The sequence below is a fragment of the Engystomops pustulosus genome, chromosome 1, assembly GCF_040894005.1.
Source record: "Engystomops pustulosus chromosome 1, aEngPut4.maternal, whole genome shotgun sequence".
In the NCBI taxonomy this organism is placed as follows: Eukaryota; Metazoa; Chordata; class Amphibia; order Anura; family Leptodactylidae; genus Engystomops; species Engystomops pustulosus.
The window spans coordinates 288237599-288264695 of record NC_092411.1 but is presented as its reverse complement, the minus strand read 5'-3'; the positions used below and the strand labels follow the sequence as shown (position 1 = coordinate 288264695).

Genomic DNA, 27097 nt, shown 5'->3' with positions numbered 1-27097 from the left:
CTGGCTGATGCAAGGATCCGCATCTCAGGGACTCTCCTCTGTCTTCAGATTGTGGTTTCCATCTCATGGCTACAAGGGGCTCAGCTGTCCTCAGGAGATCCCTAGAATACATTGGGGAGATTACGGCACACGTGGACCACCTCTGACAGGGGCAGCAGAGACCCCTTCTTACCTCATCGTCTGTTAGTCATGTGCCTTCTTTTAGCAGGTCTTGGACCTACATGTCCGGGCAGAATCGGTCTGGCATGTATTATTTTTACATCCGATGTGCATGTAGAGTAATGGGTGTGTGGAGGGGAGGACATGGCTTTGTCATTATGTGTGATAAATGGCTTTATGATCCTCTGTCGGGGGAGGGCCATGTGGGGGCTTCACATGATGCTTGTTTGAGGAGCTTTGGGATATCGGCAGAGTTTTCTTAGTCGGGGATCACACAGCGGACACGTGTTATCACCAGCTCTTATTTGGCGTGTTCTGGTTCACGTTGGATCTCGCTCCCTTTTATGGTCATGTCATTACCTGGCAGGTGTCGTGTCTCGTCTCGTCCTCCCTCCATCTACTGGAGCAATGTTTTGTCTGCCTGTCAGTGACGCTTCATGTCCCATTACAAGCCTATGGTCTGGCTGGCAGCTATTTGTACAGGACCCGACCGCGCCACAATCCTGTACGCCCCTACTACTACTGCACGCAGCGGCCTGCTCCATCCTCCTCCAAAGATCCCAGAGTGATGGTCCCCCCTCCATGTAACCTTCTGTAGTGCATCAATAATTATTCCTGGCCAGCCCCTTTATTTAGAATCTGGGGTGACTATACAGACTGCATAGAGTTAAAATGCTGCCCTGGAGAGGTTTTCTTTGTGTGTGTCCTCACACTGCTGTGCTTCTAGCTCTAGGCCAGTGATGGCTAACCTATGGCACTGGTGCCAGAGGTGGCACTCGGAGCCCTTTCTGTGGGCACTCAGGCCATCACCAGAGATGACTCCAGGAATCTTCCTGCAGTCCCAGACAGCCCAGGAGTTGCTGTGCACAGAGCTATTTTAAAGTGACAGCTGTACCTGGGACTATTTTCTGCTTTATTGGTGTCCTCAGGTGCTGGTATCAATGAAAACTGCGACAGAGCAGGGAGTATAAATGGCACTTTGTGATAAATAAGCGGGTCTATGTTGTAGTTTGGGCACTCGACCTCTAAAAGGTTTGCCATCACTGCTCTAGGCACTGAACTCTTCCGAAGCTCCTACCCTCTGCTCTTAGTGATAGCTGTAACTCAGATAGCTGTAACTCAGCTGTAACTCTTTGTGTAGCAGTCACTCAGAGTAGAGGGCAGGGGAGATTGGGAAGCTCAATGCAGAGCGCTCAGAGCCCTGCAGTGTGAGGGCATGCTCCCATATACACACTCCCCTTTATTGACTCGGCCCATTGGAGGGGATACATTTTGTAGTGTATTAGATGTGGCAATGGTGAAATTATGGTCGTAGTACAGTGGTCGTGGAGCTAGCACCGTGGTGATTAGATTGTAAGCTCCTGCGGACTAGAACCTTGCCGTGGGGTCGGAGCAGAAGAAGAGGATGCCGTGCACCGTGTATACAGCTGGATCTCCTCGGCTCCACTTCATATGGGGCTCACAGCCTTACTCTGAGGTTTCAGGCCATCGGGACGTGTCTCCACCGCTTACTCCGCGAACGTCAGACTAATTTGTGCCCCGTCTGCTGGAAGCGGACGTCTCATTGTAAGTGCGGTGTTTACTCGCAGGAAGAATGTGCCTCTGCCGAGGAATGTTGTGGATCGCGCTCATTGTCCCTAAGACGTCCTTTGTCCCCGGCCAAATGTAAAGAGAAACGGGGATCAGCCCCCCCCCCCCCCCCCCCCCCCGCACCCAACTCTCCCGTCTTTGTTTTGCTTGGAGCTTGGGGTGTGAATGGTTCACAAACCCTGAGATCAGGATGACCCAGATTCTGTGATGTCCTCCCGCAGCGAGCCCGCCGGTGACCCCGCAGATAAGGCCAGCGCTGAGCGATGGTCCGAATCCTGTTTTGCCACACAAGGAAGTGGCGTCTTTTGTTTTCTTGGAGGAAACGTTTGGGCACGAGCCTCCGAAATAGTCCTCATAATCATCATCATCATCAGCGCCGGCTTCCGAGCACTCGGGTTGAACTTTTGCCCCGCACATGAAAAGCCTGGTGAAGCATAAACATTATTACACTATTTATTATTCTTGTTTTATGTTTTTTTTTTTTTTTTTGTGAAATCGACCCCGTAGTCACCCCCGCTCCTCTGCTCTGTATCTGACGGGCTTATCAGCGGGGCAGGAGTTCATATATTGTAAGGGAAGGAGGTCAGTGCGCGGTCAGACTCCAGGCACCTGTAAATAAGACGGCACAGACTTCTGCAGGAAACCCTGAACTTCTACAGGAAGGTTAGCAAGCCAAAGCCAAGGGAGAGACCGGGGTCAGCCCGGGGTTAATGGAGCGGTGACTGCTGAACTTGACGTGGCTGAGCAGAAGGCTCAAAGCCACCAGAGCAGGTGGATATGTGCTCACCTCGCTGTTATCAGCCAAGGGGAATCCCTGTGTTATGGGAGGGGATGGTGTATATGGATGATGGGGCGCAGTGGGGAGGGGATGGTGTATATGGATGATGGGGCGCAGTGGGGAGGGGATGGTGTATATGGATGATGGGGCGCAGTGGGGAGGGGATGGTGTATAGTGATGATGGGGCGCAGTGGGGAGGGGATGGTGTATATGGAGGATGGGGCGCAGTGGGGAGGGGATGGTGTATAGTGAGGATGGGGCGTAGTGGGGAGGGAATGGTGTATATGGATGATGGGGCGCAGTGGGGAGGGGATGGTGTATAGTGATGATGGGGCGCAGTGGGGAGGGGATGGTGTATATGGATGGTGGGGCGCAGTGGGGAGGGGATGGTGTATATGGATGATGGGGCACAGTGGGGAGGGGATGGTGTATATGGATGATGGGGCACAGTGGGGAGGGGATGGTGTATATGGATGATGGGGCGCAGTGGGGAGGGGATGGTGTGTAGTGATGATGGGGCGCAGTGGGGAGGGGATGGTGTATATGGAGGATGGGGCGCAGTGGGGAGGGGATGGTGTATAGTGAGGATGGGGGGAAGTGGGGAGGGAATGGTGTATATGGATGATGGGGCGCAGTGGGGAGGGGATGGTGTATAGTGAGGATGGTGCGTAGTGGGGAGGGAATGGTGTATATGGATGATGGGGCGCAGTGGGGAGGGGATGGTATATAGTGAGGATGGGGCGTAGTGGAGAGGGAATGGTGTATATGGATGATGGGGCGCAGTGGGGAGGGGATGGTGTATAGTGATGATGGGGCGCAGTGGGGAGGGGATGGTGTATAGTGATGATGGGGCGCAGTGGGGAGGGGATGGTGTATATGGATGATGGGGCGCAGTGGGGAGGGGATGGTGTATATGGATGATGGGGCGCAGTGGGGAGGGGATGGTGTATATGGATGATGGGGCGCAGTGGGGAGGGGATGGTGTATCGTGATGATGGGGCGCAGTGGGGAGGGGATGGTGTATATGGAGGATGGGGCGCAGTGGGGAGGGGATGGTGTATAGTGAGGATGGGGGGAAGTGGGGAGGGAATGGTTTATATGGATGATGGGGCGCAGTGGGGAGGGGATGGTGTATAGTGAGGATGGTGCGTAGTGGGGAGGGAATGGTGTATATGGATGATGGGGCGCAGTGGGGAGGGAATGGTATATAGTGAGGATGGGGCGTAGTGGGGAGGGAATGGTGTATATGGATGATGGGGCGCAGTGGGGAGGGTATGCTGTATAGTGAGGATGGGGCGTAGTGGGGAGGGGATGGTGTATAGTGATGATGGGGCGCAGTGGGGAGGGGATGGTGTATATGGAGGATGGGGCGCAGTGGGGAGGGGATGGTGTATAGTGAGGATGGGGCGTAGTGGGGAGGGAATGGTGTATATGGATGATGGGGCGCAGTGGGGAGGGGATGGTGTATAGTGAGGATGGGGTGTAGTGGGGAGGGGATGGTGTATAGTGAGGATGGGGGGGAAGTGGGGAGGGAATGGTGTATATGGATGATGGGGCGCAGTGGGGAGGGGATGGTGTATAGTGAGGATGGGGTGTAGTGGGGAGGGAATGGTGTATATGGATGATGGGGTGCTGTGGGGAGGGTATGCTGTATAGTGAGGATGGGGCGTAGTGGGGAGGGGATGGTGTATAGTGAGGATGGGGCGTAGTGGGGAGGCGATGGTGTATAGTGAGGATGGGGCGCAGTGGGGTGGAGATGGTGTATATGGATGATGGGGCGCAGTGGGGAGGGGATGGTGTATAGTGAGGATGGGGTGTAGTGGGGAGGGAATGGTGTATATGGATGATGGGGCGCAGTGGGGAGGGGATGGTGTATAGTGAGGATGGGGCGTAGTGGGGAGGGAATGGTGTATATGGATGATGGGGCGCAGTGGGGAGGGAATGGTGTATATGGATGATGGGGCGCAGTGGGGAGGGAATGGTGTATATGGATGATGGGGCGCAGTGGGGAGGGTATGCTGTATAGTGAGGATGGGGCGTAGTGGGGAGAGGATGGTGTATAGTGAGGATGGGGCGCAGTGGGGTGGAGATGGTGTATAGTGAGAATGGGGCGCAGTGGGGAGGGGATGGTGTATAGTGAGAATGGGGCGTAGTGGGGAGGAGATGGTGTATAGTGAGGATGGGGCGTAGTGGGGAGGGGATGGTGTATAGTGAGGATGGGGCGCAGTGGGGTGGAGATGGTGTATAGTGAGGATGGGGCGCAGTGGGGAGGAGATGGTGTATAGTGAGTATGGGGTGCAGTGGGGAGGGGATGGGGTATAGTGAGGATGGGGCGCAGTGGGGAGGGGATGGTGTATAGTGAGGATGGGGCGCAGTGGGGTGGAGATGGTGTATAGTGAGGATGGGGGGCAGTGGGAGGAGATAATGTATAGTGATGATGGGGCGCAGTGGGGAGGGGATGGGGTATAGTGCGGATGGGGCGCAGTGGGGAGGGGATGGTATATACAGATGATGGGGCACAGTGGGGAGGGGATGGTGTATAGTGAGTATGGGGCGCAGTGGGGAGGAGATGGTGTATACAGAGGATGGGGCGCAGTGGGGAGGGAATGGTGTATACAGAGGATAGGGCGCAGTGGGGAGGGAATGGTGTATACAGAGGATGGGGCGCAGTGGGGAGGGGATGGTGTATACAGAGGATGGGGCGCAGTGGGGAGGGGATGGTCTATACAGAGGATGGGGCTCAGTGGGGAGGGGATGGTGTATACGGATGATGGGGCGCAGTGGGGAGGGGATGGTGTATACGGATGATGGGGCGCAGTGGGGAGGGGATGGTGTATAGTGAGGATGGGGCGCAGTGGGGAGGGGATGGTGTATATGGAGGATGGGGCGCAGTGGGGAGGGGATGGTGTATATGGAGGAATGGGGCGCAGTGGGGAGGGGATGGTGTATATGGATGATGGGGCGCAGTGGGGAGGGGATGGGGTATAGTGAGGATGGGGCGCAGTGGGGAGGGGATGGTATATACAGATGATGGGGCACAGTGGGGAGGGGATGGTGTATAGTGAGGATGGGGCGCAGTGGGGTGGAGATGGTGTATAGTGAGGATGGGGGGCAGTGGGAGGAGATAATGTATAGTGATGATGGGGCGCAGTGGGGAGGGGATGGGGTATAGTGCGGATGGGGCGCAGTGGGGAGGGGATGGTATATACAGATGATGGGGCACAGTGGGGAGGGGATGGTGTATAGTGAGTATGGGGCGCAGTGGGGAGGAGATGGTGTATACAGAGGATGGGGCGCAGTGGGGAGGGAATGGTGTATACAGAGGATGGGGCGCAGTGGGGAGGGAATGGTGTATAGAGAGGATGGGGCGCAGTGGGGAGGGGATGGTGTATACAGAGGATGGGGCGCAGTGGGGAGGGGATGGTGTATACAGAGGATGGGGCGCAGTGGGGAGGGGATGGTGTATACGGATGATGGGGCGCAGTGGGGAGGGGATGGTGTATACGGATGATGGGGCGCAGTGGGGAGGGGATGGTGTATAGTGAGGATGGGGGGCAGTGGGGAGGGAATGGTGTATATCAGTGGTGGCGAACCTATGGCACAGGTGCCAGAGGCGGCACTCTGAGCCCTTTCTGTGGGCACCCAGGCCATCACCCCATAATGAAGTTCACCAGACAGAACTCAAAGAATCTGCTTGCAGAATCTTCCTACAATGATAGATGAATTTGCCCTCTTCCTTTCAACTGGGTTGGTGTCCTTGGGAGGCTGAAGGATTGAAAGTTGTCAATGAACAAGGAGAAATACATTACTGCTGAAATTGCTGCGCTGGCACTTCGCAATAAATAAGTGGCTTTTGGTTGAAGTTTGGGCACTGAGGCTCTAAAAGGTTCGCCATCACTGGTGTATATGGATGATGGGGCGCAGTGGGGAGGGGATGGTGTATAGTGATGATGTGGCGCAGTGGGGAGGGGATGGTGTATATGGAGGATGGGGCGCAGTGAGGAGGGGATGGTGTATAGTGATGATGTGGCGCAGTGGGGAGGGGATGGTGTATATGGAGGATGGGGCACAGTGGGGAGGGGATGGTGTATATGGAGGATGGGGGGCAGTGGGGAGGTGATGGTGTATATGGAGGATGGGGGCGCAGTGGGGAGGGGATGGTGTATATGGATCATGGGGCGCAGTGGGGAGGGGATGGTGTATATGGAGGATGGAGGGCAGTGGGGAGGTGATGGTGTATATGGAGGATGGGGGCGCAGTGGGGAGGGGATGGTGTATAGTGAGGATGGGGGGCAGTGGGGAGGGGATGGTGTATATGGATGATGGGGCGCAGTGGGAAGGGGATGGTGTATATGGAGGATGGGGCGCAGTGGGGAGGGGATGGTGTATATGGAGGAATGGGGCGCAGTGGGGAGGGGATGGTGTATATGGAGGATGGGGGCGCAGTGGAGAGGGGATGGTGTATATGGATGATGGGGCGCAGTGGGGAGGGGATGGTGTATATGGAGGATGGGGCGCAGTGGGGAGGGGATGGTGTATATGGAGGATGGGGGCGCAGTGGAGAGGGGATGGTGTATATGGAGGATGGGGGCGCAGTGGAGAGGGGATGGTGTATATGGATGATGGGGCGCAGTGGGGAGGGGATGGTGTATATGGATGATGGGGCACAGTAGGGAGGGGATGGTGTATATGGATCATGGGGCGCAGTGGGGAGGGGATGGTGTATATGGATCATGGGGCGCAGTGGGGAGGGGATGGTGTATATGGAGGATGGAGGGCAGTGGGGAGGTGATGGTGTATATGGAGGATGGGGGCGCAGTGGGGAGGGGATGGTGTATAGTGAGGATGGGGGGCAGTGGGGAGGGGATGGTGTATATGGATGATGGGGCGCAGTGGGGAGGGGATGGTGTATATGGAGGATGGGGCGCAGTGGAGAGGGGATGGTGTATTTGGAGGATGGTTGTATGCTGAGGAGGGGAAGAAATTAGCATTTGTAGTCTGAGATTTGGGGCAGGTGTTGGGGATGTGCATTGCCCGCAGGTATTTTGTTGTGTACAGTTGACATTGAGGGTCGGGGATGTCTGATGCTGTGACCTTCCTGTTCTGTGGCTGGTTCTTAGGTTGTTGCAGAGTGCTTCTCCCTGTTCTTGCTGTGACGGATGCCAGATGTCACGATTTAGTGGTACAGAGCGGTATCTGCCCATCTTGTGCCCCCGCTCCTGCTAGATAGCAGTAAACATAGCATGAGATCATAGGGGTAAGGTCTGGCTCACATACTCTGTGCTGTGCAGTGATAAGAACACAGGAAAGCACATTAGAAGGGTCCAGGGACCTCCTGCTAATGGGCTGCTACTGTGCCGCTCCCCTGAGGCTATCCTCTATACTTGTTATTATGTCCTACAAAGTACAGGCTGACCCCCTGACCCTAGAGCAGGGCTTGTGTTACACACTGTGCAGTCTCTGGAGAGGGGACATGGCTGTATATGAGCGCAGCTCTTTACCCTTCTGCATCCTTAACTCTCTGTACCGAATAGTGAATAAAGTAAAATTAGTCAGCTGGACTCATCAGACACCTATGAATACAGGGCACATGTGTGACAAGGGATTAAAATATCCAATATCCAACAGAATAGTGAGTGCAGCTCTGGGGTATAATACAGGATGTAACTCAGGATCAGTACAGGATAAGTAATGTCATGTATGTACACAGTGACTGCACCAGCAGCAGAATAGTGAGTGCAGCTCTGGAGTATAATACAGGATGTAACTCCGGATCAGTACAGGATAAGTAATGTCATGTATGTACACAGTGACTGCACCAGCAGCAGAATAGTGAGTGCAGCTCTGGGGTATAATATAGGATGTAACTCAGGATCAGTACAGGATAAGTAATGTCATGTATGTACACAGTGACTGCACCAGCAGCAGAATAGTGAGTGCAGCTCTGGGGTATAATACAGGATGTAACTCAGGATCAGTACAGGATAAGTAATGTCATGTATGTACACAGTGACTGCACCAGCAGCAGAATAGTGAGTGCAGCTCTGGAGTATAATACAGGATGTAACTCAGGATCAGTACAGGATAAGTAATGTCATGTATGTACACAGTGACTGCACCAGCAGCAGAATAGTGAGTGCAGCTCTGGGGTATAATACAGGATGTAACTCAGGATCAGTACAGGATAAGTAATGTCATGTATGTACACAGTGACTGCACCAGCAGCAGAATAGTGAGTGCAGCTCTGGAGTATAATACAGGATGTAACTCAGGATCAGTACAGGATAAGTAATGTCATGTATGTGCACAGTGACTGCACCAGCAGCAGAATAGTGAGTGCAGCTCTGGGGTATAATACAGGATGTAACTCAGGATCAGTACAGGATAAGTAATGTCATGTATGTACACAGTGACTGCACCAGCAGCAGAATAGTGAGTGCAGCTCTGGAGTATAATACAGGATGTAACTCCGGATCAGTACAGGATAAGTAATGTCATGTATGTACACAGTGACTGCACCAGCAGCAGAATAGTGAGTGCAGCTCTGGGGTATAATATAGGATGTAACTCAGGATCAGTACAGGATAAGTAATGTCATGTATGTACACAGTGACTGCACCAGCAGCAGAATAGTGAGTGCAGCTCTGGGGTATAATACAGGATGTAACTCAGGATCAGTACAGGATAAGTAATGTCATGTATGTACACAGTGACTGCACCAGCAGCAGAATAGTGAGTGCAGCTCTGGAGTATAATACAGGATGTAACTCAGGATCAGTACAGGATAAGTAATGTCATGTATGTACACAGTGACTGCACCAGCAGCAGATAGTGAGAGCAGCTCTGGAGGCGGTTACCTCGTTAGAGGAGGGTGTGTCTGTGTGTGGAGCTGCTCTGTGTTTGTGCTCCTGAGCTCCTGGAGGATCCATCTACCTACCCAGGGCCTGCTCTCTCCTCTCCCAGGGAGGGAGTTGGGTTCCTGGGGATGAGCGAGGGAGCCGACTCCCAGGCTCCTGCTTCCCGGTCTAGGCCGGCGGGAGGCAGGAGAGGACAGCAACCGGCCAGCGCGATGGAGGACTCAGGGGTGAGACGGTCCACCAGGAGTCGCAGCAGTGTGACTCCCACCCCCCCTGAGTCTAATGTGAAGCAACACCCTAAGAACCTGGATGTGGGTGCGGGTGAGAGCGGTCCTTCCGGGGCTGGAGCCATGAAGCGGAGTGCTCACAGAGGTAAGGCTGACCATGCGGGGGGAGGCTGGGCGGTGCAGGGGCCCCGGGAGTCTTTGTCCACCTATGCCTCCCGGGTCCAGAGCCACCTCTGTGAGTACGAAGAGGCGACAAAGACCATCAGGAGGCTCCGGGAGGAGCTGCGATGTGCCCGCGCCAGGGCGAACACAGCGCAAAAAAAACGGAAAACAGAAATTTATTGTGAAATTAACAAACTTAAAGCTGACATTGATAAGCTGATGAAGAGAAAGAACTTTATTTGTAATAACAGCGGTCCATTTAAAGAAAAACTTTTAAATGATGAGAGATTTTCAGAAATGGCTGATACCAGAGAGCAAAGGCTGAAGGGGTTGCAGCCTGCAAGCCAGGTGGAGGAGGAGGATGATGATGATGATAACGAGCAGCAGTTCCCACCTGGCGGCCTGCAGGAAGATCAGCAGGCCTCGTGCAGTGGGCCCCCTGCAGGACAGCCAGCAGTAACACCTCGCTCGGGGGAGGACAGTGACACCGGCAGCCAGGGAGGGGCGCTCATGGCGGAGATCCGGCTGCTTGAGTCCCCAGTGCGCATGGAGAACTTTTCTTTTGGTGACGAACTCCCAGAGGAAGCCACTGGGGGGAGCAGCCGGAGGAAGAGTAAGAAGACCAGGCCAAAGCAGCAAGAAGAGGTACGTTTCATCTTTACCCCCCTCCCTGTACACCCCCCCGGGCAAAGCGCAGGGTCAGCTCACTGTGCAAGCCCTGCTACCCAAACCCCCCCGAGTTCTGCAGTGGACCCGGTGCAAAGGTGCAGGGAGATTACAGGTGTGACATCTGATGTGGCGATGGGCTCCGTCTCTGTTTGTGGTAACAGTGGGGGAGCAGGGGAGGCATCGGCCGCAAGGCCGGACAGTCAGGGCGGCTCGGCAGTGGCGATAACATCAAAATCCAGTGCTGTGGTGCGTCCCCCGCTGGGAGGGGGGGATAGCCCGGCACTGGTGGCAGCTTCCGGTGCCTCGGCGCCTCTTCATGCTGTTGCCGCTGATCACTTGGTTATGGGGCGGCGGCAGTGTGGAGGGGTCGCTGAGGCTGAGGGCTCCGGACCTCCCAGACAAAAAGTGTTATTCTGTGTTGGTGTTGGGGATAATGTGAATTCTACGGAAATTGGAGATCAGCGGCGCCTCACACCGGCTAAAGAACAGCGGCGAATGTTACCAAGCCCTAGGAGAAGTAAAATAACATCTGCTACCGATGATGCGGAGGGCACAGGTGTGACAAGAGTTGTGGTCCCCTCTGGGCGATGCTCTGCGGGGGGATCCCCGTCCCTTGTGCCTGAAGATGCGGAGGTGGTCATGTCCCCTGATGTTGTTGCTGGTCCAGCCAGTGTGAGTGGAGTCAGTAATGTTGTGGTGGATAATGTGAATGGTGTGAGTGGTGGAGAACCGTTACCAGTTATGGGGGTGAGTGATGGAGTGACTGGGGGTGTGAGTGGTGGAGAATCTTTTCCAGCTTTGGGGGTGGGTGATGGAGTGACTGGGGGTGTGAGTGGCGCGGCTGAGTGTAACATGCAGGTGGGTAGTGTTAATGTGGTGGGTACAAGGGTTGGTCCGGTTGCTCCCCCAGTGGCGGCCCCTATTAAGAGCTATGCCAGTGTCGCTGCTGGGGGAAGTAGGGTTCCATCATCCTCGTCTCTGGGCTCTGGGGACGGCTTTTTGCAACGGCGCCTCCTGCAGGCCTTACAGAAGGGAGAAAGGACGATCAATGTAGCGGGGCAGGAGGTTGATTTGTCGTTTTGGATAGAGAGGCACGGCCTGTCTGCCTTCCGAGAGCAAAGAGGCAGGGAGACACCATGGTCGCTCCCGACAACCGGGCCGGGTGCTAACCGTAGGAATGTGGTCCGTCTTCGGTGGCGTGGCAGTGATGTGTGTCCCCCTCGGGCACGGGTAGTTGAGCTGCTGCTGAAGATGGACTTCAAGGCGGCTGACATCTTTGCCTTGATCCATCCCTATGGTACATCTGAGTTTGATGTCAGCTTTGTTCGGCCGGAGGGGCTTGAGCTCTTCTGGTCCAACTATGAGCTGAGATACAACGAGCCCGAGTGGCGGGACTTTGCTGTGCAAGCAGTGTCCCGCCAGAGCGAACTCAAGAAAGTGACCGTTCTTACCCGTAACGAATCACTATCTTGCTTTGACATCATGACCTGGATGAATCGTTATGGAGAGGTACTGGGAGTACCCGAGAAAAATCGAGACGAGTTTGGTATCTGGTCAGGGGCCTGGACCTTCATGGTAAAGTTGAGGCGTTCAGGTAACTCAGTCGCCCACATCCCTTCATCAGCCTTCCTGGGGAGGGATCGGATCCTGATCTTCTACCGGGGGCAGCCTAAGCTGTGTCACAGGTGCGGTGACCCCACACATTTCAGCGCAAACTGCACCGTGCAGAAGTGTGCGTTGTGTGGGGGTGTCGGCCATCTCGCTGCATCCTGTACAGGGCAGATTAGGTGTAACCTGTGTGGTGATCTCGGTCACCCGTACAGTCGTTGTCCTCTTTCCTTCGCTAATGCGGGCTCAACCTCAGCGGATGAAAGCCATAAGGCTGAATCTGCTGGGGAGGGGACTAGCAGAGGCGGAGGAGTGGAGGGGCCAGGGAAGAAAGACAGGAAAAAGACGCCTGCCCAGCTAAGGCGTCTAGAGAAGCGTCAACAGGAGAGAGAGCGGGGGGAGTCTCGGGCTGCTGGGACGACCTCTGGCGCTCTCCTGGAGACCACACCTGTCGCTGAGGCCCCAGGAGATGATGTACTGGATGAGGAGGTCAGGAGGATCGAGAGAGAGGAAGGTGCCACGTCCTCAGACTCCTCCCATTATGAGAGTATGGACGAGGATAATAGGGCGTGGCTAGAGGAAAAGCGTAAGCGTGGCGCCAAAAAGAAGAAAAAGGGTAAAAAGAAGGGAGGTGTAAGATCTTCTCCCTCCCTGACTAAGGTACCCAAGGAAGGTGCAACCGACCCCCCGCTGGTCGAACTTTCAAATCGATTCCTGGCCCTGGATGGAGCCTCTCCTGCCGATGGAGGGGCTGAGGGTGAAGGGCCAGAGGTGGCGGAGCCTGCAGGGGGTGCCGAGTCTCTCCCTGGGGAGTCAGGGTCCTCAGGAGGGGAGACTGGCCCAGAGTCTGGAGACGAGGATGAGGGGGCAGGTCCTGGATCTGCCCCTGAAGCATCAGAGGTGCGGGAGATGGACACCACAATATGTCTAAAAAGGGGGTGTTCATTTCCCGAGGGTGGTGGTAAGATGGGTAAAAAGAAAGCCGTCTAACTCAATCACTCATGATGGCGGCACCCACTCCGTTGACGCTGGCGTCCATTAATGTCGCCAGCATTAAGTCTGATGCGGCTAGATTTGCGGCCTTTGATTTTCTTGGCCGTGTTGAAGCCGACATTTTATTTTTGCAGGAGACCAGGCTGCCAGATTTGGCGGCCGTGTTTAAAGCTAAGAGGGAATGGAGACACGGGCCTTCCTATTGGTCTCTTGCGGCCGAGCCGTATAGCGGAGTGGCGGTCCTTTTTACCGCACCGGTAGAATGCCGACGAGTTATTGAGTTAGAAATGGGGAGGTGCCTGATCCTGGATGTCCTCATGAAGGGACAAGAACTTCGCCTAATTAATATCTATAGTCCCCAGTCCAAGTGGGACAGGAAGTGTCTCTTTATGAGGATCAAGCCCTACCTTTTTACAAGTCGGCAGGTGGTCTTTGGAGGGGACTTCAATGCTGTCACGAGGTCCCAGGATAGGGGAGGTTCCAGAGACAAGCTGACTTATGATAGCGTCGCTCTTAATAGCATAGCTAGTGAGGCTCGCCTGGTGGATGTCCACATCCGGCACACCCCAGGCCACGCGGGGTTCACCTATTATAGGGGTAGCTGCAGGTCTAGAATAGACAGGTTTTATTTAAAGGAGGAAGCCATTTCTTCAGCAGTGTCCGTTGTTGAGGTGGAGTTCTCCGACCACTGTTTAATTTTGTTTTCTCTGAATGTTACAGAGACCCCCCGGATGGGAAGAGGCTACTGGAAGCTCAATTCGTCTCTCCTGGAAGAAGCAGAGATAAGACAATCCTTTGAGGACTTTCTTCAGAGCCAGGTACCATTGCTGGGCCTTTGTAGCAGTAAGTCAGAGTGGTGGGAGATGCTCAAGAAAAGGGTGGCGAGATTCTTCCGCCAGCTCTCGAGCCTCAGGAGCCTGGACAGGTACCGCCTGTATCAGGGCCTGAGGAGGAAACTCGAGCATCTCGTCTCGACTGGAGGTAGTCGTGAGGACATCTCCAGATTGAAATCCTTGCTGAAGAGGTGTCAGTACGATAGACACGCATCTTTGGTTTTTGAGAGGGATTACGGGAAATACCGCTCGCCCGACCCTTACAGAAACTGCAAGATGTCAGTGAATGGTAAAGTTGTCACGGGACTGGTTGACAGTACGGGATCCCTGAAAAGGTCCAGATCAGGGATCCTGGAGGTCGTCAGATCCTTCTACTCGCACCTCTTGGGCAGGAAGGATCTAGATCGGGATGTGATGTCAGGTTTCCTGGCTGAAACTGTCCCTGAGCCAGGAGTAGACCCCTCTCTTGATGTTTTGACAGAGATGATCAGTGAAGAGGAAGTCAGCCGGGCGATTGAAGGGCTCGCCCTCAAGAAATCGCCAGGTCCGGATGGCTTAACATCTGAGTTTTATAAGACCTTTAAGGACGCCTTGGTTCCCCTCTTGACTGAGGTATTCAATGAGTGTCTTTCCTCGGGCGCTCTGCCGAAGTCAATGAGGAGGTCTGCCCTGATCATCCTGTCAAAAGGTAAGGACCGATCTCGTATTGAGAACTGGCGTCCCATAGCGCTTCTCAATACGGACAGAAAGGTTTTGGCAAAGGTGCTGTTTAATCGGCTGGTGCAGTTTGCGCCCCGGCTCCTTTCGGGGACCCAGCACTGCTCTGTTCCAGGCCGCAGTACATTTAGTGCTGTGCTTTGTGTCCGGGAGGCAGTGGAGCAGGGCCGGGCTGGTAACTGGAAGGGGTACTTGCTGTCCTTGGATCAGGCAAAAGCGTTTGATCGGGTTAACCACGAGTACCTCTGGTCTGTCCTTCTGAGGTATGGCCTGCCTGGGGAGTTTGTCAATTGGCTGAAAGTTTTGTACGCAGGGGCAGAGAGTTTCCCGCTTGTGAACGGTTGGATTGGCCGCTCTTTTGAGGTCGGGTCTGGTGTTCGCCAGGGTTGTCCTCTGAGCCCACTTTTATACGTGTTCGCGATTGACCCATTCCTTAGGAGGGTTGATCGTGGGCCGTTGGTGGGAGTCGGGATGGATCGGGCAGCACCGGAAGCCACTCTAAGGGTGGTAGCGTATGCCGATGATGTCACCGTTTTCGTGTCCTCGGGAGGGGAGGCGCAATGGGTGATGTCAGAGGTTGACCGCTACTCAGAGGTTTCTGGGTCCAAGATCAACCGGGATAAGTGTGAGAGTCTCTGGCTGGGAGAGGGGGATCCAGGCTTTGATCTCCCGGACACTCTTCCAGGGCCCCAGGACTCCGCCAAAGTTCTCGGCATCGAATTCGGCCAGGGGGATTACCCCATGCAAAACTGGGACGGCAGGCTTAAGATCGCCGCTCAGAAGGTGGACCAGTGGAAGGGTTGGTCTTTGACCCTCAGAGAAAGGGTTAATCTGATCAAAACTTACCTGCTCCCGTTACTGATTTATCTGGGCAGTGTGTGCATGTTGCCAGAACCCCTCTGGACTCGGGTGTACAGTCTGTTCTTCCAGCTGTTATGGGGGAATAGGCTGAACCTTATCAAGAGGGAGGTTACTTACCGCACGAGGAGACAAGGAGGGTTGTGTATGGTCAACCCTGTGGTGTTCCTAGTGAATACCTTTCTTAAGATCAATGTAGCAAACCTCTGGAAAGAGAGGGCTCCTCCGTGGGTATACTCCTGCAGGGGATGGTTTCGGCCTTTCTTCCAGGAATGGGAGACAGGAGGGCAAGTGAAGGATCTTCGCACATCGCATGGGCATCTTCCGGCTTACGCTACCCCGGTTCTGAAGGTGATTCGCCGGTGGGGTCTGGGAATGTGGGAGATCAGGACCATGTCGAGGAAAATCCTTGACAAAAGGGTTCTGTTGACCCATTTCCAGAAGCCCCTGGCCCTCAGGGATTGCCCAAGTCGGGATCTGGGGGTGGGTTTGAGTTTATTGAATTCCATCAGGATCCCCTTGAAGTTTTGGGACTTGACTTGGCGCTGCTTCCATGGAAAGCTGTGTGTGAGGGACAATCTGAAGTGTAGGAGCTCTGAGGAAAGGGGTTGTCCCCGGGAGGAGTGCGGTGGCCTGCTGGAGAGCATGGACCACTTCCTGCTTCAGTGCCCCTTTAACACAGAGGTGTACAACCGGGTGGGCGCTTCCATCCATTGGCCCGGGTTGGCCGGTCTCTCCTATGCGGAGTGGGCCTATGGAGCATTCAGAGGCCTGGGTGGCCGGGACCGATGCACGTTATTCCTAGTCAGTCTAGTGGTCAGGTACCACACGTGGAACGCACGGTGCTTAGTTTCGACGCAGCGTAAAATCCTCCCGGTGGATGAGGTGGTTAGGAACATTCTGGGTGACCTGGTGAAGGTGCGCTCTCTGGAGTATGAGAGGCTGGGCACGGGGAGGGCCTCTCTCCTTTGGAGGGGGTTCTCCTTTAGTGTCCCTTAGTCTGTCATCTCCGCTCCTGGTGTTGGGCTGATGCTGCACAGTAGATTTTTGTTTTGTATCTGGGCATGTAGTGATGTTGGGCTTGCAGGGGCCGAACCTGGGCTTTATGTGGTTTGGATTGATGTTGTTTAGACTTTATTTGTATTGTGTTTTCTTTATGTTATGTTGTAATTACTGTATATATATTGTATATATTGTATATAGTGGGGTTTGGGACATAGTGTGAGGTTGGGAGGGGGGTGATGGTGGTGGGACTTATGAACTGACCTGGGCACTGGTCTGGACTACTTAACGCAAACTTTGGACGTTAGACCAGTGTCTGGGAGGAAGGGGCGGGTGCGGGTGAGGGATTTAGTTTAGTGTAGTGTTATGTGTATTCTGTGTTTGTTATTATATATATTAAAAAAAAAAAAATAATAATAATAAATGGGTGTGGGATGTGATCTGTGTGGGGTGGTTTGTTATTAGAGGGTGCGGGGTGGGTTTATGTATATTTATGGTCATTTATGTTTATTTGTGGGTGTGGCTTGTGTTTTGTTATTGGTTTGGTTTAGGATGTAATAATCGGTTGGGTGGGGGTTGTGGTATTTGGTGTTTATTCATTTTGGTGTATTGTAAGTTATTATTTTTGCTAGGTATGAATGGGGCTGGACCAGCAGGTAAGATATTGTATATATTTTGTATATATTATGTATTATGTTTGGTTTGTGTTATGTTTTTTACTTTTATATAAAATAAAAGATTTACAGGATGTAACACAGGGTCAGTACAGGATAAGTAATGTCATGTATGTACACAGTGACTGCACCAGCAGCAGAATAGTGAGTGCAGCTCTGGAGTATAATACAGGATGTAACTCAGGATCAGTACAGGATAAGTAATGTCATGTATGTACACAGTGACTGCACCAGCAGCAGAATAGTGAGTGCAGCTCTGGAGTATAATACAGGATGTAACTCAGGATCAGTACAGGATAAGTAATGTCATGTATGCACACAGTGACTGCACTAGCAGCAGATAGTGAGTGCAGCTCTGGAGTATAATACAGGATGTAACTCAGGATCAGTACAGGATAATTACATTGATGTCTTCTGGTTTTAGGGCTCTCGTGAGATCTTTGAGAACTACTACAGGAAGCAGAGGAGAAAGCAAGCACGTCTTGTGTTGCAGCCTCCCTCCAACATGGTAAGTGACACTCACCCCCTGCACCCTGGTCCTGGTGTCCTGGTTGGTCCGTGCTGTGGATGGGTTCATCTCTCATATATAGAGAAGAATATAATGTAACCGCCTTGTGTGCGTCCCCTGGTCACACTGTGCTATACGCTGCTACTCACCCGCTGTATACTTCTCTATTGCAGCATGAAACTCTGGACGGATATAGGAAATACTTCCATCAGATAGTGGGGTAAGTGTCTTCTGTAGGTTGTCACTGGAGCCGCAGCTTGCTGCATTGTATCCGGCCTCAGAGGTGAAGTCAGGACACAAATAAGTTGTATCTGTCGCAGTGTGTCAGGACACAAATAAGTTGTATCTGTCGCAGTGTGTCAGGGCAGGCAGCGGTGATCTGCATCAGACCCTGTCCTGACTCCCCATCCACCTTCAGATGCTTATGGCCCATACATGATTTGCAGCTTTTTCTGTCTGGATGTTGCAGGTTCTTCGTGGTGGAGGATCACATCCTGCACACGACCGGCGGCCTGGTCAATCGCGCCTATGTGGATGAGTTATGGGATTTAGCGTTGTCAAAGACGATGGCCGCTCTCCGGACACATTCGGTAATTAGTATTTGTGTTCAGTGTCTTCCTAAAGTGTTCTGGTTCATTCTTGATAAATGTGGTTAATGGGTGAAAGGGGGTGGGGGTATTTATAGACACCCTATAGTGGCCCCTTCCCTTGACCTCTAGGCCTTTACAGCGGCCCCTTCCCTTGACCTCTAGGCCTTTACAGCGGCCCCTTCCCTTGACTTCCAGGCCTTTACAGCGGCCCCTCCTGTTGACCTCTAGGCCTTTACAGCGGCCCCTCCTGTTGACCTCTAGGCCTTTACAGCGGCCCCTTCCCTTGACCTCTAGGCCTTTACAGCGGCCCCTTCCCTTGACTTCCAGGCCTTTACAGCGGCCCCTCCTGTTGACCTCTAGGCCTTTACAGCGGCCCCTTCCCTTGACCTCTAGGCCTTTACAGCGGCCCCTTCCCTTGACCTCTAGGCCTTTACTGCGGCCCTTTCCCTTGACCTCTAGGCCTTTACAGCGGCCCCTTCCCTTGACCTCTAGGCCTTTACAGCGGCCCCTTACCTTGACCTCTAGGCCTTTACAGCGGCCCCTTCCCTTGACTTCTAGGCCTTTACAGCGGCCCCTCTTGTTGGCCTCTAGGCCTTTACAGCGGCCCCTTCCCTTGACCTCTAGGCCTTTACAGCGGCCCCTCCCATCGGCCTCTAGGCCTTTACAGCGGCCCCTTCCCTTGACTTCTAGGCCTTTACAGCGGCCCCTTCCCTTGACTTCTAGGCCTTTACAGCTGCCCCTTCCCTTGACCTCTAGGCCTTTACAGCGGCCCCTTCCCATCGCCCGCCAGGCCTTTACAGCGGCCCCTCCCATCGGCCGCTAGACCTTTACAGCGGCCCCTCCCATCGGCCGCTAGACCGTTACAGCGGCCCCTCCCATCGGCCGCTAGGCCTTTACAGCGGCCCCTCCCATCGGCCGCTAGACCGTTACAGCGGCCCCTTCCATCGCCCGCCAGGCCTTTACAGCGGCCCCTCCCATCGGCCGCTAGACCTTTACAGCGGCCCCTTCCATCGCCCGCCAGGCCTTTACAGCGGCCCCTCCCATCGCCCGCTAGACCTTTACAGTGGCCCCTCCCATCGGCCGCTAGGCCTTTACAGTGCCCCCTCCCATCGGCCGCTAGACCTTTACAGCGGCCCCTCCCAACGGCCGCTAGGCCTTTACAGCGGCCCCTCCCATCGGCCGCTAGACCTTTACAGCGGCCCCTCCCATCGGCCTCCAGGCCTTTACAGCGGCCCCTCCCATCGGCCTCCAGGCCTTTACAGCGGCCCCTCCCATCGGCCGCTAGGCATCCCCCATGATTTCTATACCTTAAGATGGCTCTTCTTATACCTGGACACCTGTATGTCCCCCTCCCATTGGCTGTAGACCTCGGGTGGTGCTTCCACTGTCCTCCCATCCTTGGATTGTCATCCCCAATAGCTCTGGATATTAGAGGACACTTCCATTGGCTTCCATTCATTCACATGACACAGTCCGTTTGCTAAATACAAATCTGTGTTTTTCTTCCTCCCGCAGTCGTACTGCTCCGATCCAAACCTGGTGCTGGATCTCAAGAACCTCATAGTGCATTTTGCAGACACATTACAGGTAGGACCCTGACCCCCGAGTCCTTGCTCTCCTCTGCTGTTCCTCCAGTCCTGATGATCTCCTCCTTATTACATCCAGGGCTATGGCTTCCCAGTCCAGCAGCTCTTTGACATGTTGCTGGAGGTTAGAGACCAGTACAGCGAGATCTTACTGAAGAAGTGGGCCGGGGTCTTCAGGTAACGCATCATGTGACATCACTGCACGCCAAGCTCTAAGTGGGCAGAAACTTCTGGAAACTTTGAAAAAAGAAAAAAAAAAGGATACTTGTAACTTTGTAACCTGCTCATTCACGCTAACACCTCTGCTACATCTGTCGAGATAATAATTAGAAGTGGGATAAAATGGAAGTTAGGAACAGTCATAGGAGGCTACTGCAGCTAATGTGAGGTTTCTATCTCGCCCCATGTGCTGTATTCACATCTGTGCTGGTGAATCCTCCTCTATAACTCCGGCACTCTCTGCAATCTCCGCTGCTTACTATGTGCAGTGTACAGGAGACGTCCGAGCAGCTGGTCTCCCTCCTCCAGCTCTGAGACAACTCCGAGAGACCGAGCCTGAATAGGGGAGAACTACTAGTCCTATAATGGCCAGAAATAGTGTTATACCTCATGTTCACACAGCAGTCCCATGATTTATGGAAGGTTTGGTGTTGGTCTCAGAGCTGCGACTAACTCTTGGATTCCGCACTCCTTGTACCTATTAAGTGATTGTTTATCATAACAGTTTTTATTATATGCAGGAGTATCCTGGATGCAGATAATTACAGCCCGATCCCTGTGAGTGATGAGACGGCGTACAAGAAGATCATCAGCCAATTCCCTTTCCAAGACCCAGAGCTAGAGAAGGTATATCCAGCGACCCGTACACCGCTGAGGCCATGCATCCTGCTCCCACTACAGCCCTGCACCCCGCTGAGGCCATGCATCCTGCTCCCGCTACAGCCCTGCACCCCGCTGAGGCCATGCATCCTGCTCCCGCTACAGCCCCGCACCCCGCTGAGGCCATGCATCCTGCTCCCGCTACAGCCCCGCACCCCGCTGAGGCCATGCATCCTGCTCCCGCTACAGCCCCGCACCCCGCTGAGGCCATGCATCCTGCTCCCGCTACAGCCCCGCACCCCGCTGAGGCCATGCATCCTGCTCCCGCTACAGCCCCGCACCCCGCTGAGGCCATGCGTCCTGCTCCCGCTACAGCCCCGCACCCTGCTGAGGCCATGCATCCTGCTCCCGCTACAGCCCCGCACCCCGCTGAGGCCATGCATCCTGCTCCCGCTACAGCCCCGCACCCCCCTGAGGCCATGCGTCCTGCTCCCGCTACAGCCCTGCACCCTGCTGAGGCCATGCATCCTGCTCCCGCTACAGCCCCGCACCCCGCTGAGGCCATGCATCCTGCTCCCGCTACAGCCCCGCACCCCGCTGAGGCCATGCGTCCTGCTCCCGCTACAGCCCCGCACCCTGCTGAGGCCATGCGTCCTGCTCCCGCTACAGCCCCGCACCCCGCTGAGGCCATGCATCCTGCTCCCGCTACAGCCCCGCACCCCCCTGAGGCCATGCGTCCTGCTCCCGCTACAGCCCCGCACCCTGCTGAGGCCATGCATCCTGCTCCCGCTACAGCCCCGCACCCCGCTGAGGCCATGCATCCTGCTCCCGCTACAGCCCCGCACCCCGCTGAGGCCATGCGTCCTGCTCCCGCTACAGCCCCGCACCCTGCTGAGGCCATGCATCCTGCTCCCGCTACAGCCCCGCACCCCGCTGAGGCCATGCATCCTGCTCCCGCTACAGCCCCGCACCCCCCTGAGGCCATGCGTCCTGCTCCCGCTACAGCCCCGCACCCTGCTGAGGCCATGCATCCTGCTCCCGCTACAGCCCCGCACCCCGCTGAGGCCATGCATCCTGCTCCCGCTACAGCCCCGCACCCCGCTGAGGCCATGCGTCCTGCTCCCGCTACAGCCCCGCACCCTGCTGAGGCCATGCATCCTGCTCCCGCTACAGCCCCGCACCCCGCTGAGGCCATGCATCCTGCTCCCGCTACAGCCCCGCACCCCCCTGAGGCCATGCGTCCTGCTCCCGCTACAGCCCCGCACCCTGCTGAGGCCATGCATCCTGCTCCCGCTACAGCCCCGCACCCCGCTGAGGCCATGCATCCTGCTCCCGCTACAGCCCCGCACCCCGCTGAGGCCATGCATCCTGCTCCCGCTACAGCCCCGCACCCCACTGAGGCCATGCATCCTGCTCCCGCTACAGCCCCGCACCCCGCTGAGGCCATGCATCCTACTACTGGTACCCACCCCACTACAGCCCTGCACTGCACTGAGACCATGCATCCTGCTCCCGCTACAGCCCCGCACCCTGCTGAGGCCATGCGTCCTGCTCCCGCTACAGCCCCGCACCCTGCTGAGGCCATGCATCCTGCTCCCGCTACAGCCCTGCACCCCGCTGAGGCCATGCATCCTGCTCCCGCTACAGCCCCGCACCCCGCTGAGGCCATGCATCCTGCTCCCGCTACAGCCCCGCACCCCGCTGAGGCCATGCATCCTACTACTGGTACCCACCCCACTACAGCCCTGCACTGCACTGAGACCATGCATCCTGCTCCCGCTACAGCCCCGCACCCCGCTGAGGCCATGCATCCTGCTCCCGCTACAGCCCCGCACCCCACTGAGGCCATGCATCCTGCTACTGGTACCCACCCCACTACAGCCCCGCACCCCGCTGAGGCCATGCATCCCACTACAGCCCCGCACCCGGCTGAGGCCATGCATCCTGCTCCCGCTACAGCCCCGCACCCCGCTGAGGCCATGCATCCTGCTCCCGCTACAGCCCCGCACCCCACTGAGGCCATGCATCCTACTACTGGTACCCACACCACTACAGCCCCGCACCCCGCTGAGGCCATGCATCCCACTACAGCCCCGCACCCGGCTGAGGCCATGCATCCTGCTCCCGCTACAGCCCTGCACCCCGCTGAGGCCATGCATCCTGCTCCCGCTACAGCCCCGCACCCCGCTGAGGCCATGCATCCTGCTCCCGCTACAGCCCCGCACCCCGCTGAGGCCATGCATCCTGCTCCCGCTACAGCCCCGCACCCCGCTGAGGCCATGCGTCCTGCTCCCGCTACAGCCCCGCACCCTGCTGAGGCCATGCATCCTGCTCCCGCTACAGCCCCGCACCCCGCTGAGGCCATGCATCCTGCTCCCGCTACAGCCCCGCACCCCCCTGAGGCCATGCGTCCTGCTCCCGCTACAGCCCCGCACCCTGCTGAGGCCATGCGTCCTGCTCCCGCTACAGCCCCGCACCCTGCTGAGGCCATGCATCCTGCTCCCGCTACAGCCCCGCACCCCGCTGAGGCCATGCATCCTGCTCCCGCTACAGCCCCGCACCCCGCTGAGGCCATGCGTCCTGCTCCCGCTACAGCCCCGCACCCCGCTGAGGCCATGCATCCTGCTCCCGCTACAGCCCCGCACCCCCCTGAGGCCATGCGTCCTGCTCCCGCTACAGCCCCGCACCCTGCTGAGGCCATGCATCCTGCTCCCGCTACAGCCCCGCACCCCGCTGAGGCCATGCATCCTGCTCCCGCTACAGCTCCGCACCCCGCTGAGGCCATGCATCCTGCTCCCGCTACAGCCCCGCACCCCACTGAGGCCATGCATCCTGCTCCCGCTACAGCCCCGCACCCCGCTGAGGCCATGCATCCTACTACTGGTACCCACCCCACTACAGCCCTGCACTGCACTGAGACCATGCATCCTGCTCCCGCTACAGCCCCGCACCCTGCTGAGGCCATGCGTCCTGCTCCCGCTACAGCCCCGCACCCTGCTGAGGCCATGCATCCTGCTCCCGCTACAGCCCTGCACCCCGCTGAGGCCATGCATCCTGCTCCCGCTACAGCCCCGCACCCCGCTGAGGCCATGCATCCTGCTCCCGCTACAGCCCCGCACCCCGCTGAGGCCATGCATCCTACTACTGGTACCCACCCCACTACAGCCCTGCACTGCACTGAGACCATGCATCCTGCTCCCGCTACAGCCCCGCACCCCGCTGAGGCCATGCATCCTGCTCCCGCTACAGCCCCGCACCCCACTGAGGCCATGCATCCTACTACTGGTACCCACACCACTACAGCCCCGCACCCCGCTGAGGCCATGCATCCCACTACAGCCCCGCACCCGGCTGAGGCCATGCATCCTGCTCCCGCTACAGCCCCGCACCCCGCTGAGGCCATGCATCCTGCTCCCGCTACAGCCCCGCACCCCACTGAGGCCATGCATCCTACTACTGGTACCCACACCACTACAGCCCCGCACCCCGCTGAGGCCATGCATCCCACTACAGCCCCGCACCCGGCTGAGGCCATGCATCCTGCTCCCGCTACAGCCCTGCACCCCGCTGAGGCCATGCATCCTACTACTGGTACCCACCCCACTACAGCCCCGCACCCGGCTGAGGCCATGCATCCTGCTCCCGCTACAGCCCTGCACCCCGCTGAGGCCATGCATCCTACTACTGGTACCCACCCCACTACAGCCCCGCACCCCACTGAGGCCATGCATCCCACTACAGCCCCGCACCCTGCTGAGGCCATGCATCCTGCTCCCGCTACAGCCCCGCACCCCGCTGAGGCCATGCATCCTGCTCCCGCTACAGCCCCGCACCCCGCTGAGGCCATGCATCCTGCTCCCGCTACAGCCCCGCACCCCCTGAGGCCATGCATCCTACTACTGGTACCCACACCACTACAGCCCCGCACCCCGCTGAGGCCATGCATCCTGCTCCCGCTACAGCCCCGCACCCTGCTGAGGCCATGCATCCTGCTCCCGCTACAGCCCCGCACCCCGCTGAGGCCATGCATCCTACTACTGGTACCCACCCCACTACAGCCCTGCACTGCACTGAGACCATGCATCCTGCTCCCGCTACAGCCCCGCACCCCGCTGAGGCCATGCATCCTGCTCCCGCTACAGCCCCGCACCCCACTGAGGCCATGCATCCTACTACTGGTACCCACACCACTACAGCCCCGCACCCCGCTGAGGCCATGCATCCCACTACAGCCCCGCACCCGGCTGAGGCCATGCATCCTGCTCCCGCTACAGCCCCGCACCCCGCTGAGGCCATGCATCCTGCTCCCGCTACAGCCCCGCACCCCACTGAGGCCATGCATCCTACTACTGGTACCCACACCACTACAGCCCTGCACCCCGCTGAGGCCATGCATCCCACTACAGCCCCGCACCCGGCTGAGGCCATGCATCCTGCTCCCGCTACAGCCCTGCACCCCGCTGAGGCCATGCATCCTACTACTGGTACCCACCCCACTACAGCCCCGCACCCGGCTGAGGCCATGCATCCTGCTCCCGCTACAGCCCTGCACCCCGCTGAGGCCATGCATCCTACTACTGGTACCCACCCCACTACAGCCCCGCACCCCACTGAGGCCATGCATCCCACTACAGCCCCGCACCCTGCTGAGGCCATGCATCCTGCTCCCGCTACAGCCCCGCACCCCGCTGAGGCCATGCATCCTGCTCCCGCTACAGCCCCGCACCCCGCTGAGGCCATGCATCCTGCTCCCGCTACAGCCCCGCACCCCCTGAGGCCATGCATCCTACTACTGGTACCCACACCACTAAAGCCCCGCACCCCGCTGAGGCCATGCATCCCACTACAGCCCCGCACCCGGCTGAGGCCATGCATCCTGCTCCCGCTACAGCCCTGCACCCCGCTGAGGCCATGCATCCTACTACTGGTACCCACCCCACTACAGCCCCGCACCCCACTGAGGCCATGCATCCCACTACAGCCCCGCACCCTGCTGAGGCCATGCATCCTGCTCCCGCTACAGCCCCGCACCCCGCTGAGGCCATGCACCCTGCTCCCACTACAGCCCCGCACCCCGCTGAGGCCATGCATCCTGCTACTGGCACCCACCCCACTACAGCCCCGCACCCCGCTGAGGCCATGCATCCTGCTCCCACTACAGCCCCGCGCCCAGCTGTGGTTATGCATCTTGCTACTGGCACCCACCCCACTACAGCCCTGCACCCCGCTGAGGCCGTGCATCCTACTACTGGTACCCACCCCACTACAGCCCCGCACCCCGCTGATACCATGCATCCTACTACTGGTACCCACCCCACTACAGCCCCGCAACCCACTGAGGCCATGCATCCTACTACTGGTACCCACCCCACTACAGCCCCGCACCCCACTGAGGCTATGCATCCTGCTACCACAACCCACCCCACTACAGCCCCACTGTGACTATGCATCCTACTACCGCAACCCACCTCACTGCAGCCCCGCGCCCTGCTGAGGCCATGCATCCTGCTACTGGTACCCACCCCACTACAGCCCCGCGCCCAGCTGTGGTTATGCATCCTGCTACCACAACCCACCCCACTACAGCCCCGCGCCCTGCTGTGGATATGCATCCTACTACTGGTACCCACCCCACTACAGCCCCGCGCCCAGCTGTGGTTATGCATCCTGCTACCACAACCCACCCCACTACAGCCCTGCGCCCAGCTGTGGATATGCATCCTACTACCGCAACCCACCTCACTGCAGCCCTGCACCCTGCTGAGGCCATGCATCCTGCTCCCGCTACAGCCCCGCACCCTGCTGAGGCCATGCATCCTGCTACTGGTACCCACCCCACTACAGCCCCGCGCCCTGCTGAGGCCATGCATCCTGCTCCTGCTACAGCCCCGCATCCTGCTGAGGCCATGCATCCTGCTACTGGTACCCACCCCACTACAGCCCCGCGCCCAGCTGTGGTTATGCATCCTGCTACCACAACCCACCCCACTACAGCCCCGCGCCCAGCTGTGGATATGCATCCTGCTACCACAACCCACCCCGCTACAGCCCCGCGCCCTGCTGAGGCCATGCATCCTGCTACCACAACCCACCCCGCTACAGCCCCGCTGTGACTATGCATCCTGCTACTGGTACCCACCCCACTACAGCCCCGCGCCCAGCTGTGGATATGCATCCTGCTACCACAACCCACCCCACTACAGCCCCGCGCCCTGCTGTGGATATGCATCCTGCTACCACAACCCACCCCACTACAGCCCCGCGCCCAGCTGTGGATATGCATCCTGCTACCACAACCCACCCCGCTACAGCCCCGCGCCCTGCTGAGGCCATGCATCCTACTACCACAACCCACCCCGCTACAGCCCCGCTGTGACTATGCATCCTGCTACCACCATGCGACCTGCTGCCGCCATATCAGAGCGCTATCAGAACACTGGCACCCACCCCACTACAGCCCCGCACCC

The 27097-nt window shown here is 57.1% G+C and overlaps 1 protein-coding gene across 2 annotated transcripts in view; it reads left to right on the top strand.

The window, feature by feature from the left end:
• Positions 1-27097, top strand: part of EXOC6B (exocyst complex component 6B) — a 171068-nt gene that overhangs the window by 68856 nt on the left and 75115 nt on the right. For both annotated transcript variants that reach the window (XM_072126393.1, XM_072126392.1), the window contains exons 9-14: positions 17552-17635; positions 17809-17855; positions 18105-18225; positions 19741-19812; positions 19891-19988; positions 20552-20657. In XM_072126393.1, coding sequence (XP_071982494.1) covers positions 17552-17635; positions 17809-17855; positions 18105-18225; positions 19741-19812; positions 19891-19988; positions 20552-20657 — 528 coding nt within the window. The remainder of the gene's footprint in view (positions 1-17551; positions 17636-17808; positions 17856-18104; positions 18226-19740; positions 19813-19890; positions 19989-20551; positions 20658-27097) is intronic.